At 37.6% G+C, this 19,877-nt stretch overlaps 1 protein-coding gene across 10 annotated transcripts in view; it reads right to left on the bottom strand.

The window, feature by feature from the left end:
- Tcf12 (transcription factor 12) overlaps positions 1–19,877 on the bottom strand; it is a 271,626-nt gene that overhangs the window by 95,139 nt on the left and 156,610 nt on the right. For all 10 annotated transcript variants that reach the window (XM_076926247.1, XM_076926244.1, XM_076926250.1 and 7 more), the window contains one exon: positions 5,070–5,134. In XM_076926247.1, the coding sequence (XP_076782362.1) occupies positions 5,070–5,134 (65 nt within the window). Of the gene's footprint in view, positions 1–5,069; positions 5,135–19,877 lie in introns of those variants that run through there.

Here is a 19,877-nt window from a genome sequence, read left to right on the forward strand (position 1 = left end):
TGATAACATTTGTGCGTGTTTTCTCCTCAAAAGTATTAATTACTTTAGCTTTCAAGTTCTACTTCAAACAAGTTTTACATAGTATAAGAAATAAAAGTTCCTCTTTCCCACATTAATATAGTTACTTCACTACCTCACACTGAAGAGACTGAATTGCTTGTATCAGCATCATCTATTTAGGGGCCCTTTCTCAGCTTTGTACTCTGCTCCTTAAGCTATGTGTCCATCTACATACAAATACAACACTGTCCTATTATTAGTATTGGTTTGATGTAAACAGTGAAAGCATGGTAAGTCCATCCCTTTGCAAACTGTTTCTTTTTCTTTTCTGTTGTTGCTTTTTTGAAGACAGGATTTCTCTGTAGCCTTGGCTGTCCTGGAACTCCCTCTGTATACGAGACTGTCCTTAAACTCAAAGGTTTGCCTGTCTCTGCCTCTCAAGTGCTGAATTAAATGTGTGCACACCCAGTGGCAGTGGCCACATCGTAGGCATTGTTGGCGACAGCCTCCTCCTCCTCTTTTCTAGTATTTATTTATTTATCTAATGTATGAGTGCTATATCTGCATGTCCGCTTGCATGCTAGAAGAGGGCATCAGATCTTGTTATAGATGCTTGTGAGCCACTATATGGTTGCTAGGAATTGAACTTACGACCACTGGAAGAACAGCCAGTGTTCTTAACCACTGAGCCACCTCTCCAGTCCCGGTTTTGGCTTCTTAATCTTTTGTCTTTAATTTTAAAAATTAGCTGATTTATTTATTTATTGTGTGTGCACACAGGAACATGTGAACATATATAGAAGTCTAAGAACAACTTGTAGGAAATCAGTTCTGTCTACTTTGAGGATTCCAGGGACTAAACTCAGGTTGTCAGGCTGAGCAGCTAATATATTACCTGCTGACTCATCTCACTGCTATCTTCTATCTTTGAAAACAAACTTTTAATTATTTTTGTCAGCATCCATAAAGTTTGTTGGAATTCTGACTGGAATCATATTAAATCTAGAGTCCAATTTAGGAAGAAATAAAATGTCAAAAACACTTCATATTCATGAGCATGCCATATCTTTGTTCAGAATTTCTCCCAGTTGTGTTGCATATTTTCACTATTAAAGTCTTATATTCTGTTAAGCATATACCTTGATGTTTCATGAGTTTTAGAATTACTTTGCCATTATTATTAACATTATTATTTATGCCTATATACAGTTGGCATGTGTGTGAATGGGGAGGTCAGAAAACAACCTTTCAGAGCTATTTTTCTCTTTTCTACTCTATGGGATTCAGTATGGTTGCTGAACATTTATGTTTTAATGATTTTTTTGTTGGCTTCTACCGTCATGTGGTCAGAGACCACCTGTTCTGCATTTTCAAACCTTTGCACTTCAGTGACACTGATTTTATGAGCTGGTATGATTCAGAACTACTGACTAACATATGCCCTTGAAAGAAACTTATATTTTCAACTGTTGGATATAGAGGTCTGTAAATACCAATAAGGACAAGCTGCTGAGGTAATTTAATTCTATTACTAAGATTTTATACTGTTATCTTGTCCACTGCTGAGAAAAAGATCTTCAAATCTTGTTTGTTTTTTAAATTTTTACTTTACATGTCTCAGATGTTTTGCCTGCACATATGTCTGTATGCCATTTGAGTGCCTGGTGCCCAGAGACCAGAAGAGCGTATTACATGTGAGCTGTTGCTGTAGGAGCTCAGAACCAAACCAGATACCTCTGGAAGAGCAGACGGTGCTCTTAACGGCTGAGCCATCACTCTATCACTTAAATGTTCACATCTTCATTTACATAAATTTATTTCTAACCCTATATATTTTTTGCCTTACTTATTTTTAAGTTTTTCAATAGGTGTATACACATTTGTCACATTTTTCAAATATTTTTATTCTCATCACTTTTGAATTCAATCCCTATATATAAACAGCTGAGTTTTTCCTAAGGGTTTAATAATGAACTAATAATTATTATTAACTAATAATAAAGCCTTGACTTTTGGGGTGTAAAAACTAACACTGCTGTCTTTTAGGGTTATGAAATTGTTATTTAAGCTGTTCAAACAAATATTTGTATAAGAAGTATCAGAGAAAAACTATCATAACAATGAAAGAATTCTCACATTGCTAGGCAGTTTAAAAGGTAATGACTGTCATTAATTTAATAAAAATGGCCCATTTAGACTCTGTGCCAGATCAATTAAAAATTCAATTGCATAATGATCTATCAGTACTTCTAGTAAAACTACTATACCCCTTTCCATTTAATGGCCCATCAGTTCTGTGACTGAAGGTAATATGAGAAGACTCATTTACTAATGTATTATTACATCATCTTTACATGAAATAAGGCCCATCGGGCAGTATTAAATTAGCCTGAATCTTGCAGAATGTCAGCAACATTTTATATACATTAACAGCAGAGTTAATGTTCCTTGGGGTATGCTGTTGGAAAAAAACAGTAAAGGTGGCATTTGTGTGTAAGTTTGTAGTCACTATCTTTGTATTTTGTCACTTGTGAATATTTATGATAAAGTAGCAATTGGTTAAGCATAGTTTTTACTTCTTATCCATTGAAGGACATATTATTTGGAATATAAGCTTTACTTTGAACGAGAGTTTATCATCACCATAGTGAACATTATTATAAGATAGCATCTTATAAGTTATAGTTACTATAAGAAAGGGTCAGGAAGTCTCAGAACTTGGTGCCTTTCCTGCTTCAGTACAGGAAACCCCATGCCAGACAACATCTTTATTTTTATAATTTGAGTTTCCCAAGCTTATGCTCAGGACTCAAGTCAGTTGGTGTTATCCACCATAATTTCTCCAACAGCTGCAGCACAGTAAGAGCTAGGGAACAGTAATAAATAGCAGAACCATTGTTCTTTTCGTAGCAATGAACGCCTTTTACTGGTTTCAAGAACCCCTTTGTCTTCATGGATGCTGTCTGTCTTGGTTGTAAAACAGCCTTTCCACTGCTTTGCTATACTATGGAGTTCCTCTCTAGGATCATAGATAGCTTGTACTATAAATTTTTTTGAAACATATCATTCTCACATGTGCATCTTAAGTCTTGTGTTTTGTTATTATACATTTTATAAGTTTGCTGTTCTCTTTGCATGGGACTTCTTGATCTCTACAATGTTTGTGAACAGCTGTCAAACAGTCCCTTTTAATAATTATAGGCTTCTAGGATGCATGATAAATAAGTAGGCTCTTAGTTCTTTCTTCAACCAAAGTCATTAAAAGTAAAGGACACTGGAACATAAACTAAGAATGTGGGAGGCTCTACTGAAGCACTCAGACCACAGTTACAAACTTCCATCATCTGCTTAGGTTTACTACTTGTTGTATACAAAGCCATGAAAACCATCCCTGAACAACACTTGCTTTCTAGTCTGCATGATGAGTTGCTAAAAAGAGTCACTGTGACCATTTTAAAACACTGTAGAATGTTTTAAAACAATGTCAGAATATAAGTTTCCTCCTTTATCAAGTTGGGAACTTTAATCTTTTCTCTCAAAGAAAAACATTTTAGGGTTTCTTTTTTGGCATATCCTAAGCGGCAGCTTTAATACTCTTACATGCTGGGGCACTACTGGATAAATTAAGAGTTTCTTGAACATAAGCACTATGATACCACAATAGTCACATTGAGAACCAACACTAAGTGATTAATGGGGAGGAAATGTATAGAGCAGATGAATACATTATATAAAGGAGTGACTCACATTCTAGATGTTTCATCACACGACTCAGAATGTCATGGAATCTAAAACTGACCAATGGTTTGATTCTGAAATTTTCCATTTCATATTTTCAAAACAAAGTTGACTGTGGGTAATTGAAAGCAGAGATAAGGGATTTTTATTTCTTTACTTCAAAGATATATTCTTACTTTGTAGCCTCTATGCTGGCCTCAAACTCAGTCATCCTCATGCCTCTCAGCCTCTCAGATTCTGGGATTATAGGTGTGAGGCCACAGTGTCTAACTCACGGGGCAGCTGTTGCATTTAACAAATCACTTATTCTGACTATCACTGTTTGTTGTAATCGCTAGGAACTATGAATATTATTAAGCAGAGTGTGACAGTTAAGATGACTCAAGATAGGGCTGGAGAGACGGCTCAGAGGTTAAGAGCACTGGCTGCTTGCTCTTCCAGAGGTCCTGAGTTCAATTCCCAGAAAACACTTGGTGGCTCACAACCATCTGCAATGGGATCCGATGCCCTCTTCTGGTGTGTCTGAAGACAGCTACAGTGTATTCAGATAAATGAAATAAATAAATCTTAAAAGAAGAAGAGAAGAGAAGAGAAGAGAAGAGAAGAGAAGAGAAGAGAAGAGAAGGAAGAGAAGAGAAAAGAAAAGAAAAGAAAACCTGGGTGAGAAAATCCCCCAGAAGGTTAGGGCAGGGCACCAATTAAAAAAAAATAAAAAAAGATGACTCAAGATTCTCATGTCTTAGATTAGACCAAGTCCCATAAAGATTGCCTTTCTGTGTTTTTTTGTTTGTTTGAGGAGTGGGGCTAAATTCAGAATTCCATAAGAAAACAGTGAAAAAGATGACCATTAGCAAAAACACACTATGTGAAAAACCTGTAAGGGTAGAAGAAAGTTTCCAGTACAAAACCAGCTGAGGTCTGAAACACTTGGTGAGTTATAATAAAATGAAAGCACTCCTCATGGCAATAGCACAGCGACCAGTACAATGTATTCAAGCTACATGTGTTTATCACATGGTCTTCACTGCATGTATCAACAATTTGCTTTTACTATTGGAAATACGGGAACTTATTTCCAGAAGTAAGATGCATTTAGAAAGCAGAGAAATTTTGTTTATTTTGTCTCCAATTAAATGGAAGTTAAGAAAATCTCAACTGAAGAAAGGAAACCATCTCAAGATGGGACAATGGAAAGAGAAGATATGTTGAGCTGCTGTAACAAAACAATCCTATTATACAAAGTCATAAAGTTATATGAATACACAATGGTGAATTCATGTAGATGACCTTCTATCTTCTCTATCATTAAGTGTAAACATCATTGAACTTACCTGGCAACCTGATAATCCCGAGTCTCTGCTGTACAGGGAAAATGAGCCTCTCTCTGATGCTTTCCCTATAAAACCAAGAGAACAACTTTGTATAAAAAAACTTCATTGATGGACAATCAATTAAGCTTAAAAAACTATTCATTCTAGTCTCAGTAAATACTTGACCATAAATGTGTCATCACTAAAAATACTGTTAAAAGAATAAAGAATTGACACCTAAATAGTGAACAATATAACTCATAGAGGACATTCACACATTTATTTCAAAATAGACATTTTTATTTCTCTCAGAAATGAAAACAGTAGAGACAGAGATGACTGAACACTGATGCATGAGGTTCTATTATAAAGGTGTTATCTGTGAGTCTCCAGTATAGTTTGTGAATGAATGTACATTCATGAGCTCAAACAATACACACAACTATTTGAATACATTGAAAAATATGAGATTATATGATACATACCCTTTGAAATCTGCATTTTCATACATTATATTTTTGAGATAAACTGATACTAGTTCAGTGATTTTTTTTTACTGCTGTCTCCTTATAAACATAAAAGCATAGTTTATCTACTTCCCTGCTGAAAATTTTCCAATTTTGTGGGTCATGAATAGACATTCTAATATGTCGTAATATGTAGCTTCTTACAGGCTGTACACATGGCAGAAATGGCTGGCTACTGGTCATACTTAGTTTCAAAGGTATTCCTTACTCCTTGCTACATTTTCTGATACTATGCACTTCCCTTCAGAGTTTCTTTTGGGACACAGACATAGTTCCGAAGTCAGCCAGGCAAGCATAGGAGCAGTCTTGGTAGCTCCTAAGGGGATGGACAATGAGCATCTCACAGCCACCACAACTGACATCAGAAATTTTTAAGTCTATGTGTGCACATCATGTAAGCGTGTACATGTGCTTGTGCTTATGGTATATATGTGTGTATGCACCTCTGTGTGTGTGAACTTTGTGAGCGTGCAAATGTCAATGTCAGATATCTTCTGCTCTCCAGCTTACTTTTCTGAGTCTCTCATTGAACATGGATCTTTCTGATTTAGATAGGTTGGCTGGCCTATAAGACCCTGAGATTTTCTTGCCTTCTACTACAGCCCCTACTGGGATTACAGGAATGCTCAGCTTTTATGTGGGTGCTGAGATAGAATGCACAGACATATTAATCACTGGGCCATCTCTCCAGCCACTGTATTAATTTTTTAATAGTACATTTATACAACCTTTTTTCCTTAAAACATCTATTTAATTTTATTTTATGTGTATGAATATTTTGCCTATATGTATGCCTATGTACTACATTAAAAACTGGTGCTCACAGAGGCCAGAAGAGGGCATTGGATTCACAGGAACTGATGTTAACTGACAGTTTTGAGATTCCATGTGGTTGCTGGGTATCAAATCTGATCCTCTGGAAGGGCAGCCAGTGATCTTAATCTGTGGTCCATCTCTCCAGTACCTACTCATTTGTGTTTTTAACAATATATGTATATTTAGTAAAACAAATTTAGACACATAAAAACTAAATACTTCATCACAATGACATATTGCTTATGACTTCAGTAAAGATAACCCAAGTTGACACAGATGTCAAAAAATGGAGTAAAAAACAACACCAAGATGTTATTCTCCATTTCAAGGTAAAACGTCACCATATGACTTTACCTTGATGATAATTGATAATTTACCCAAAAGAATTAAAGATTAGGTGAACTTTACTATAATACATGTCACTGAATAAAATGTAAAATGGATAATCTGCTTATTTTAAAAGTTTACACACAGGTCAGATGCACAAGTAGTCAAAGTTGGGTAACTCTAAACCTGTTATTTAATAACACTGTAGATACACAAAAGTTGGTAGCAGTAAGTTTAGCTATTACCAAAGTGCCAAGAATATTATCTCTGAGCCTCTTACCCATTGGGACACAGTACATATTCTCCACCTTTCTTTACCCCCCTTAAAACAAAAAAACAAACAAACCTTTTCTTTTTTGAGACCAAATTTTGCTACAGAGCTCAGGCTGGCTTTGAGATCATGGCAATCCCCCTGCTTCAGTCTCCTAATCTTGCCTTGACTACAGGCATGCATGACTCACAGTTTCATTCTTTCTGGAAGAAGTGTGTGGGGGTAGGGTGGGAATGTCCTCTTTGTAGTCTTCTGGATGTCCAGGAGCTTACTGGCTGTCCTCCAACTCAGGGATCTGCCTGCCTCTGCCACTTGAGATTAATGGGACTAATCTTGCTGGGATTAGATGTGGTCATCACCACACCCAGCTATAGCTCCACACAATTTTATCACAATTTTAAACATAAAGAATTTTAATTTGAAAAATACGCATATGAAGTTAATGGCCTAGAAAATTTTCCTGAAACAAGAGGATCACATAGAAAGAAAATGCTAACTCAGAATGACTTAAAAAGTTCAGTGGGCTAATCAGAACCTCTGTCATCTCTCCTAACTAAAACACTTAGTTTTGAACCTGGCTTTTTTCTTGGCTTTAGAATGAATGTCAGCTGAAAACCATCCACTCAGATCTTTTCTCTCAAAGTAAATAGCCAGGATTGGCTATGAGACTATAGATCTTTAACACCATCAGAAATCCAGAATGACTGAGTTAACTGAAATTATGGGAAGCACTAAACATAGCTTCTAAGACTTAGCCAATTTATAGAGACCGCTGAACACCTGGAAAGCCCCTATTTAAAAAAAAAAGTTCAGTGGGGAAAAAATTAAGGGCGGTTCACACCTGCAATTATAGGCATTTTTTTTTTTAAAGGAATGATGTTAGTTTGTGAGATATTAAAAAATCTTCCATAGTTTCTATTTTTTTTTTCTTTTGGTTTTTCAAGACAGGGTTTCTCTGTATAGCCTTGGCTGTCCTGGAACTCACTCTGTAGACCAGGCTGGCCTTGAACTCAGAAATCTGCCTGCCTCAGCCTTCCAAGTCCTGGGATTAAAGGCGTGCACCACCACTGCCTGGCTCATAGTTTCTATTCTTAATTTTAAAAATGGGTTTTCACTGGAAACAGGTCTTACCTGATATACTTGGAAAGAAAGAATTGGGACATTATGTCGGTACTGTAAAAGCAGTATATTTGTTTAGACACTTAACACAGTATAGTATCAACTTCATGGCTGAAACACTAAGTCCTTCCTGCCAGAGAAATTCCTACCTTCAAATATTAGTAAGCAGTAGACTTAGTAATACAATCATTAACAACACATATTACATTGCAAGTCATAAATACAAATATTTATCAATTAGAAACAGGCTCTGAAAGCCTTTAAACCTAACCAACAACTTAAAAATGTATTGTACTCAGACTCAAATGTACTAGTAAGAACTTAAAACAAGTTAAGGTAGAAAAGGGAACAAAAGAACATGTGGATATCAGCCTGAGCAGCAACAAAGTCCTTTAGAATATTAACGATTGAGATAATTCAGAAAAATGTAAAATTGGGCTCAGTGAGATGGTTTGGCAGGTAAGGATTTGATGCTTAGAACCCATGTCAGAGGGATAGAGAAAAGAAACCAAGTGCAAAGTTGTCCTCTGACCTCCACATGTGCAATCATGGCATGTGTGTATCTATCACCATAATAATAATTAATAAATATGATAGAATTTAATTTTAGACCTTTGCTTATAAATATTCCTAAACTATTTTCCATTCACAGCTATACTCAAGTCAGACGGGATAAGAATAAACAAGAATGACAGTATTACACATTATAAGTCCTAATACAGTAAACAGATAATTTGCTATTTATTCAAAAGAGATTTTGAAATAGAAGTATGTTTTCCTTTTACTTTTCTTTTACTGTATTTTTTTTTCTTTTCTTTTTTTTTAAAAAAATTATTTATACAAATACACCATTGCTGTCTTCAGACACTCCAGAAGAGGGCACTGGATTCCATTACAGATGGTTATGAGCCACGATGTGGTTGCTGGGAATTGAACTCAGGTCCTCAGAGCAGTCAGTGTTCTTAACTGCTGAGCCATCTCTCCAGCCCTGGATATTTTCTTTTTTACATTTCAAATGTTATCCCCATTCCAGATCTCCCCTCCTGAAACCCATATATCCCATCCCCCTCCCTCTATGAGGGTGCTCCCCCACCAACCCACCCACCCACTCCCACCTTCCTGTAATGGCATTCTCCTACACTGGGGCATCAAACCTCCACAGGACCAAGGGCCACTTTTCCCACTGATGTCCAACAAGGCCATCCTCTGTCACATATGTAGCTGGAGCCATGGGTCCCTCAATGTGTACTCTTTGGTTGGTGGTCCAGTCCCCAGGAGCTCCAGGGGTTTGATCAGTTAACATTGTTGCTCCTCCAACAAGGCTGCAAACCTCCTCAGCTCCTTCAGTCCCTTCTCCAACTCTTTCATCTGGGACCCCGCGCTCAGTCCAATGGTTTGCTGCAAGCATCCACCTTCCTTATTTGTCAGGTTCTGGCAGAGACTCTCAGGCGACCACCATAACAGGCTCTCGGCAATAAGCACTTCCCAGCATTCACAATAGCTTCCTGGTTTGGCTACTGTATATGGGATGGACCCCTAGGTGGGGAAGTCTCTGGATGGCCTTTCCTTTAGTCTCTGCTCTACACTTTGTTTCCATATTTCCTCCTGTGAGTATCTTGTTCCCCCTTCTAAGAAGCACTGAAACACCCACACTTAGTTTTCCTCTTTCTTGAGCTTCATGTGGTCTATGAATTGTATCCTGGGTATTCTGAGATTTTGGGCTAATATCCATTTATCAGTGAGTGCATACAATGTATATTCTTTTGTGATTGGGTTACCCCATTCAAGATGATATTTTCCAGTTCCATCCATCTGCCTATGAATTTCATGAAGTCATTTTTAAGAGCTGAATAGTACTCCAATGTCTAAATGTACCATATTTTCCTGTATCCATTCCTCTGTTGAGGGACATTTGGGTTCTTTCCAGATTCTGGCTATTATAAATATGGCTGCTATGAACATAGTAGAGCATGTGCCCTTATTATATGTTGGAGCATCTTCTGGGTATGTGCCAAGGAGAAGAAGTATAGCTGGCTCCTCAAGTAGTACTATATCCAATTTTCTGAGGAACCACCAGGCTGGTTTCCAGAGTGGTTGTGCCAGCTTGCAATCCCACCAGCAATGGAGAAGTGTTCCTCTTTCTCCACATCCTCACCAGCATCTGCTGTCACCTGAGTTTTTGATCTTAGTCATTCTGACTGGTCTGCGGTAGACTATCACAGTCGTTTTGATTTGCATTTCCCTGATAACTAAGGATGTTGAACATTTCTTTAGGTGCTTCTCAGCCATTTGCATTTCCTCAGTTGAGAATTCTTTGTTTACCTCTGCTCCCCATTTTTATTAGGGTTATTTGGTACTCTGGAGTCTAACTTCTTGAGTTCTTTGTATACATGAAATATTCGCCCATTATCCGATGTAGGATTGGTAAAGATCTTTTCCCAATCTGGTGGTTGCCATTTTGTCCTATTGACAGTGTCCTTTCTCTTATAGAAGCTGTGCAATTTTATGAGGTCCAATTTATCGATTCTTGATCTTAGAGCATAAGCTATTGGTGTTCTGTTCAGGAAAATTTCCCCTATGCCCATGTGTTCGAGGCTTTTCCACATTTTCTCTTCTACTAGATTCAGTGTATCTGGTTTTATGTGGAGATCCTTGATCCAATTGGACTTAAGCTTTGTACAGGAAGATAAGAATGGATCAATTTGCATTCTTCTACATATTGACCACCAGTTGAACCAGCACCATTTGTTGAAAATGGTATCCTTTTTCAACTGGATGATTTTAGGTCCTTTGTCAAGATCAAGTGACCATAGGTGTGTGGGTTCATTTCTGGATCTTCAATTCTATTCCATTGATCTTCTTGCCTGTCTCTGTACCAATACCATGTAGTTTTTATCACTATTGATCTGTAGTAGAGCTTGAGGTCAGGGACGGTGATTCCCCAGAGGTTTTTATTGTTGAGAATAATTTTTGCTATCCTGTTTCTTTGCTATTTCAAATCCATTTGATAATTGCTCTCTAACTCTATGAAAATTGAGTTGAAATTTTGATGGTGATTGCAGTGAATCTGTAGATTGCTTTCGGCAAGATGGCCATTTTTACTATATCAATCCAGCCAACCCATTAGCATGGGAGATCTTTCCATCTCCTGAGGTCTTCTTCGATTTCTTTCTTCAGAGACTTGAAGTTCTTGTCATACAGATCTTTCACTTGTTTGGTGAGAGTCACAACAAGATATTGTATATTATTTGTGACTATTGTGAAGGGTGTCATTTCCCTAATTTCTTTCTCAGACTGTTTATCTTTTGAGTATAGGAAGGCTACTGATTTATTTGAGTTGATTTTATATCCAGCCACTTTGCTGAAGTTGTTTATCAGCTTTAGGAGTTCTCTTGTGGCAGTTTTGGGGTCACTTAAGTATACTATTATATCATCTGCAAATAGTGATATTTTGACTTCTTCCTTTCTGATTTGTATCCCTTTGACCTCCTTTTGTTGTCTAATTGCTCTAGCTAGAACTTCAAGTACTATACTGAATAGATAGGGAGAGATTGGGCAGGCTTGTCTGTCCCTGATCTTAGTGGAATTGCTTCAAGTTTCTCTTCATTTAGTTTGATGTTGGCTACTAGTTTGTTGTATATTGCTTTTACTATGTTTAGGTATGAGCCTTGTATTCCTGATCTTTCCAAGACTATTAACATGAAGGGATGTTAATTTTTGTCAAATGTTTTTCAGCATCTAATGAAATGATCATGTGGGTTTTTTTGTTGTTGTTGTTGAGTTTGTTTATGTAGTGGATTGTATTGATAGATTTCCATGTATTGAACCATCCCTGCATCCCTGGGATGAAGTCTACTTGACTGTGGTGAATGGTGAATGATCGCCTTGATGTATTCTTGGATTCGGTTTGTGAGAATTTTACTAAGTATTTTTATATTGATATTCATAAGGGAAATTGGTCTGAAGTTCTCTTTGTTGGGTCTTTGTGTGTTTTTGTTATCAGTGTAACTGTGGCTTCATAGAATGAATTGGGCAGTGTTTCTTTTGTTTTTATTTTGTGGAATAGTTTAAAGAGTACTGGTATTAGGTCTTCTTTGAAGGTCTGATAGATTCCTGCAATATATCCATGTGGTCCTGAGCTTTTTTTTTTTTTTTTTTTCTTTTAAGTTGGGAGCCTTTTAATGACTGCTTCTATTTCTTTAGGGGTTATGGGACTGTTTAGATGTTCTATCTGATCCTGATTTAACTGTGATATTTAGCATCTGTATAGAAAATTCTTCATTTCATTCAGATTTTCCAGTTTTGTTGAGTATAGGCTTTTGTGGTAGGATCTGATGAGTTTTTAAATTTCCTCTATTCTTGTTATGCCTCTCTTTTCATTTCTGATTTTGTTAATTTGGATACTATCTTTGTGCCCTCTGGTTAGTCTGGCTAAGGGTTTATCTATCTTGTTGATTTTCTCAAAGAACCAGCTCCTCGTCTTGTTGATTCTTTGTATAGTTCTTCGTGTCTTTATTTGGTTTATTTGCCGCTGCCGCCTCCTCCTCCTCCTCCTCCTCCTCCTCCTCCTCCTCCTCTTCCTCCTCCTCCTCCTCCTCCTCCTCCTCCTCCTCCTCCTCCTCCTCTTCTTCTTCTTCCTTCTCCTTCTCCTTCTTCTGTTCTAGAGCTTTTCAGGAGTGCTGTCAAGGTGCTACTGTATGCTCTCTCCTGTTTCTTTTTGATGCCACTTAGAGCTGTGAGTTTTCCTCTTAGCACTGCTTTCATTGTGTCCCATAAGTTTTGGTATGCGGTGCCTTCATTTTCATTAAATTCTAAAAAGTCTTTTATTTCTTCCTTGACCAAGTTATCATTGAGTAGAGCACTGTTCAGTTTCCATGTGTATGTGGGCTTTCCATTGTTTTTGTTGTTATTGAAGACCAGCCTTAGTCCATGGTGATCTGATAGGATGAATGGAATTATTTCAATTGTCTTGTATCTGTTGAGGCCTGTTTTGTGACTGATTATATGGTCAACTTTGCAGAAGGTACCATGAGGTGCTGAGAAGAAGGTATATTCTTTTGTTTTAGGATGAAATGTTCTATAGACATCTGTTAAATCCATTTGGGTCCATAACTTCTGTTAGTTTCACTGTGTCTTGTTTAGTTTCTATTTCCATGATCTGTCCATTGTCAGTGGGGTGTTGAAGTCTCCCACTATTATTGTGTGAGGTGCAATGTGTGCTTTGAGCTTTAGTAAAGTTTCTTTTATGAATGTGGGTGCCCTTGCATTTGGAGCATAGATGTTCAGAACTGAGAGTTCTTCTTGGTAGAGATTTTTCCTTTGATGTGTATGAAGTATGCTTCCTTATCTTTTTTGATAACTTTTGGTTTAAAGTTGATTTTATTTGATATTAGAATGGCTACTCCAGCTTTTTTCTTGGGACCATTTGCTTGGAAAAATTGTTTTCCAACCCTTTACTCTGAGGTAGTGTTTGTCTTTGACACTGAGGTATGTTTCCTGCATGTAGCAAAATGCTGGGTCCTGTTTAAGTATCCAGTCTGTTAGTCTATGTCTTTTTATTGGAGGAATTGAGTCCATTGATGTTAAGAGATATTAAGGAATAGTGTTTGTTGCTTCCTATTATTTTTGTTGTTAGAAGTGGAATTATGTCTGTGTGGCTATCTTCTTTTAAATTTGTTGAAAGAAGATTACTTTCTTGCTTTTTCTAGGGTGTAGTTTCCCTCCTGGTTTTGGAGTTTTCCATCTATTATCTTTTTTTTTTTTTTTTAAAGAATTTATTTATTTATTTTGTGTAAGTACACTGTAGCTGTCTTCAGACACCCATATGAGGGCATCAGATCTCATTATGGATGGTTGTGAGCCACCATGTGGTTGCTGGGATTTGAACTCATGACCTCTGGAAGAGCAGTCAGTGCTCTTAACCACTGAGCCATCTCACCAGCCCATCTATTATCTTTTGTAGGGCTGGATTTGTAGAAAGATATTGTGTAAATATGGTTTTGTCATGGAATATTTTGGTTTCTTCAACTATGGTAATTGAGAGTCTTATTGAGTATAGTAGCCAATTAATTACTAATTACAGTAACATCCAGAAACAATTCCTGAGCACAAACATAAACTAGAAAGTTTCCTTGTTTGTATTGTAAAAGCCAATTGTGATTTCTCTTCATTTTTATAAGTTGTACTAATTTGCAACCACAAATTTCAGCTCACCACTACATAAATCCTCCCATGTCCTACAAGCAGTTAAAACTTAAACACACAAAGACACACAAAGACACACACATATAAACACACAAAACCTGGTATAAACCTAGATATTAACCTAGAAATAAAAAGAATGAGTATTTAAAAGAATTACTTCTATCAACATTACTGTATTCAAACTTAAAGCATCTTAATGCATAAATCATGCGAGTTTTTCCTATATTTGCCTTTTCAGAGAAACAATATAAAATCCTGACAGTCATATCAAACATTTGGAGACAAATCTAAATTGATGACAGTCTTCTGTGCAAACTACTCCTTTCTTCTTGGCTATATATAAAAGTCATTTACTTGTGGATGGACAGGCTGCTCCTCCCCTCCTATGGATGAAACCTATTGCCAATTCCATGTAATATGACTCATTAACTACCTGAAGAAATATAAGGTGCTGTCTTACAAAACGAGCAACTGTACAATGCAACTGGGTATAACTGAGCATGACCTGAGGTGATCAAAAAAAAAAAAAAATCACAACATTCTTTTGGCAGTATTAGAAATTCTACTACTATTAGTGAGCCACACACCCAGCCTGAGACTTGGGAAATCTGATTATTAAATTAGTCTCTTGGACTCTTGCTTCTCTTTTAAGCTAATTAGGCAAGATACCAGTCATTTACTATTCATGCCTTCGTTCATTCTGTTAGAAAAATCAACTCAGTAACACACACCTCACACAGGCCGGCTCAGTTTAATTAACATTTATAAAGTACTTGGAAATTCTTGTCTGAAAGACCTAAAGCCAATACTATCTACCATCATAGACCTCATTTGGGTAACAACTTGCTCAATCTTATAGAAAAAGGGGCTTTTACTCTAATAGTTTCTGTTTAAAAACGAGGGTGTGTTGCCTTTATGTGGGATATGTTTCTAGCTGGGCTGCCTCCTCTGGTTTCAATGGGAGAGGAAGCACTTAGCTGCCCAGAGACTGGAATTGCCAGGGGTGGGGAGATAACCCCGAGGGGGGGGGGAACCCACTCTGAAATGAAGGGGAGAAAGAGGAAGGATTGTGGGAGGTGGGCAGTGAGCAGGATGTAAAGTAAATAACTTTTTAAAAATTAAATAAAAATATTTCTTAACGTAAATAAAGATTTTTGCCTAAAAAAAAAAAAAAAAGGCTTTCAAATAAATGTTTACCTATTTCTTCACAACAATTTGTTTCAAGCATTATTAGTGAGCATCTATGGTAGGCACACCACCCCCATACTGAACATCCTTAAGTTCCCAGTGCCAAAAGTACAGATGCTGGATTGTCTGTGCCCTCCTTTTGTTCATTCCATGTCAAATCACTCACACAGCTATTAAAGAGGAGGCCTCAGCAAAGGAAAGGCCAAGCCAAGTCTGAGTTCAGATTAACAGAGAGCTCAGTGATTTAAAAAGTCCCAGCTATTGTTACTGTTCTAACCAGCCAATAGATTACAAACAGCTTCTTAGGCAAGAATTCCACGGGACCTTCAAGATGGGCTAATTTGAAGTTCCTTAGACATGACCTCTTGTGACTTTTAAGCCCAAAATGAAGTCATCCAAGATGCAAGCTGTTAAGAAATGCAGGGACACCGGGTGGTGGTGGCCTTTAATCCCAGCACTTGGGAGGCAGAGGCAGGTGGATTTCTGAGTTCAAGGCCAGCCTGGTCTACAGAGTGAGTTCCAGGACAGCCTGGGTTATACAGAGAAACCCTGTCTTGAAAAACCAAAAAAAAAAAAAAAAAAAACAAAACCCCAAAAAAATATGCAGGGACTTGGATAATAAGCAGTGATGAAAATGGAGCATGTAAGCAAAGTGCCAAGCAGGTAATCTACACATCCTACTTATGATACCTGCAAATATGCTGCACTAAATATGGCAGATATTCTTAACAGCTTGTCCTCATCTTTTACTGCATGCAGTACCCAAATTTATATCACACAAGAAGTAAGATGCCTGACTCCTAGTGTTATTTGTGATTATCAAACTTTAGGGACAATTAAATAGAATCCACTACAGTTCAAACTTGAGATTAAAGTAAGCAGGAAGAGGAACTGAGACCTAGAAATAAGTTCAGTTACTTGCTCACGTGACTCAGTAAGTGCACAGCAAACACCTGACCCTCACCACTCTGATTATGACCAGACAGTGAGGAATTGTAGCAGCTCCGTTGAGTTCTTTTTCTTCTTCTCCAATTCTGTCAAGAAAGCTTGGTAACTAGTAATCATTTATTGTTCTCTAATCTGCAGCATAATTTTTTATGCTGTTTTGCTCTTAGATGGCTATATAACATAAATCAAGTTTTGGAGTAGAATCTGTCCCTGGCACTCAAATAAAAGTCTAGAGTTCAAGACAATTATTCTCTGAATTATTCTCTGTGTCAATATAACCCAAACCACTGGGGCTAGACAGATGGCTTACCAGGAAGAGCACCAGCTTCTCTTGCAGAGGATCTTGGTTCAGTTTCCAGCATCTACATGATGGTGCATACCCTCCTATAATTCCAGTTCTGCAGAACCAGCATGTTCACTCATTAATAAATTGCTTTAAAAAAACTGATGAAATCACCAAGACTTCACTGTATTCGAAGAAAAGCTCTACATGTTCATGCATTTTCTAACTTGGGCTTAACACGTATACAATGCAGAAAAGTAGCATACTTTGAATACCAAAGGAAAACACAGAGAGATACAGAGCCATCAAAAGAGGACTATCCCATTCTGTTGAAACAGATGAAAAAAGCCCAGAATAAAGCACTAAATCCTTTTTATGGTCTGCTAAACATTAAGTAGCAGAACTGCTACAGAACAAGTACTCTGAGGATAACATACGCCACATTCAGTTTTCACTGAGCAGTTTTGCTTACTGTCATACTAACTGGGCAAACTGAAAATGAGTAAAAACCAGTTTCAATTTCTCAATGGGTCAAAACCCAAAGCTCATTTGTGATTAATAAGACGTTTGTCAAAATAAGAGTTTACATACCAATTGAAATGGTTAAATAGAGGGATGTGATATAGGGCTGGGAAGACTGACTGGTGACTAAGAGAACTTGCAGCTCTTCCAGAGGATTAGAATCCATGTCCCAGCATCCATGTCAGGTGGTTCAGTCACCTGTTCACCTGTTAACTGTGGCTCTAAGGAATACAATGTGCTTTTGCTCTCTTGCGAGCATCTCCCCCCCTCCACTATACACACACACACACACACACACACACACACACACACACGGTGTGGTAATACTTGTCTGTAATTCCAACACTGGACAAGTAGGTTTAGGAGGATCCCATATTGGAGGCCACCCTGACCCAAATATAAAAAGAGGAAGAATAAGTCATATAAATGGCTATTCAAATAAATGTGGAAAACTAGTATATCTGAGTGTAGTATTTTTGAAGGACAGGAAGGTAGGAAGAAGGGAAGAAAAGAATTAACCCAATAGTGAGGAGATAGACAATGCTCAAAAAGACACTGGCTGTAAACTACCATCTGATATTGCAACTCTGTAGCAGATGTATAATGAAACTTCTCCATTCCTCAAGTGCAGCTAATGTGAACTGGGAATAAAAACAACCTTCTTACTGTTTTGCAATGCTAAAATATACAGTGGTAAACAAAAAAAAGGTATTCAAATTTTAATTACTTTTCTTTCTGACAGGGTTTTATGTAGCCTAGGCTGGCCAAATTTCTGGTCCTTTGGTCCCCAACTCCTGAGAGCTGGATCATAAGTGGGTATTACCATGACCATGGTGCTGGGAAATAGCCTAATGTAAGCAGGTTAGGTGAGTGAGCACCATATCAACAGGGCAACCATAGATCAAGCCCTAATTACTTTTCAACAAAATCCATTGACTAGAAAAAAAGAAATGATAAGTATCACCAAGTATCAGTGCCTGAGGAAAAAAGTCAATTAGAAGAGAGAAAGTAAAGTCTAGAAAAAGAATTTAAAGGGAATTGCTGGGTACTTCCAGACATTTTAAGATTTGTTTTGTTGTGACAGGGTCTCAGAGGTTGGATGGCTTGGAACTAGCTCTGTAGACCAGACTGGCCTCAAACTCACAGAGATCTGCCTGACTACCTCCCAAGTGCTGAGATTAAAGGAGTGTACCACCACAAGTGGCAATGTGGTGATTCATTATGCCTTCCATTTCGCTAAATTTCGTTAAAACCTAAAAGCTTCTATATTCCTTGGCACTGATGTATACCCACCCACCACATAGCACCCATTTGTATATATAGACACAAATAGCTTTAGTTCAGAAACTACAATGAGCAGAAAGATTAACCAAGCAAATTATACAAGGTGGTAGAATTATCTGAAAAGAAGTAGAGGCATAAACAACAGATAGTATAAAATCATTTTTAATAGAGTTGCACATTCTATAAGTCAACAGGCTACGTAGGCTTGAATACAAGCCTATTTATTCCCTTTGATCAAATGTTCAGGGAAAACAATTCCAGGAGAAAGCACGAGACTTTGTGGTTCCAAATCATTTTCAGTATAATCTGACTATAGCTTATGGAGAAAATACACACCGATTACCCTCATCAGTTACAAAGGCAGACTGACCTCAGTGAGCAGTATGTAGATATACGTGATTCTTTGTTCTCGCCTTAGGAAAGACACTATTCTTAAAGTATATATATAAAGCTCAGTAAAAAGAATGAACAAACCTTCCCTGCCAATTCTTGGTTTCTTCCTGAGTGTTATTTGGGTAACTTACATTTAATTTGGTATTACTGATCAGGGCAATTTTGATTTATCTCTGTACCACCTGGGTTCTTGTGCAATTCTGCTGTTTGGATGCCTCTGGGATTACATGAGCCACCATACACCAGTCACTGTCCCATAACTGGTCCTTTCATCTCTTACTTTTCTGTGTTATAATGTAGATAATTTGATATCACGTGTGGAAAAAGAATGCCCAGTCTAAGAGATGGGCATGCTCTCTTCCTATGTAAGGCATTAAATATGGCAGTGAGCTCTCATTCCATTCTCTTGCACTGTTCTTTCTTTGTACTTTTTAGGTTTCTACTGGTGTACTTCTCTTCTGTTTTGGTTCAGGTTCAATCTCCTATAGATCCTTGTCTTGGTTACTTGCCCTGTTGTGTCAAAATACCTGACAAGACAAAAACTTCAGAGAAAGTCAGCTATGGAAGCATGTACCTTTAATGTCAGTGCTTAGAAGGTAGAAGTAGAAGCAGGTGGATCTCTGAGAGTTTGTGGCCAGCCTGGTTTATTGAGTTCCAGGACAGCCAGGGATACACAGAGAGACCCTGTCTCAAAACAAAACAAAACAACAAAACACCTTAAGAAAAAAAGGGTTCACAGTCTGATGACACAGTTCATCACAGTGGTTAAGTCCTGGTGGCAGGAGCACCTAAGCCAAGAAAATGGTACCACCAATTTTTAGATCTTTCCACCTCTATAATCTTATCAACATAACCCTTCCCTCTCAGGCATGCTTAGAGGATAATTATCCCCGAAGGTATTCCTGGAGGTTTGTCTTCCAGGTGAGTGCAAATCCTATAAAAGTTGA

The sequence above is a fragment of the Arvicanthis niloticus genome, chromosome 27, assembly GCF_011762505.2.
Source record: "Arvicanthis niloticus isolate mArvNil1 chromosome 27, mArvNil1.pat.X, whole genome shotgun sequence".
NCBI classification, from domain to species: domain Eukaryota; kingdom Metazoa; phylum Chordata; class Mammalia; order Rodentia; family Muridae; genus Arvicanthis; species Arvicanthis niloticus.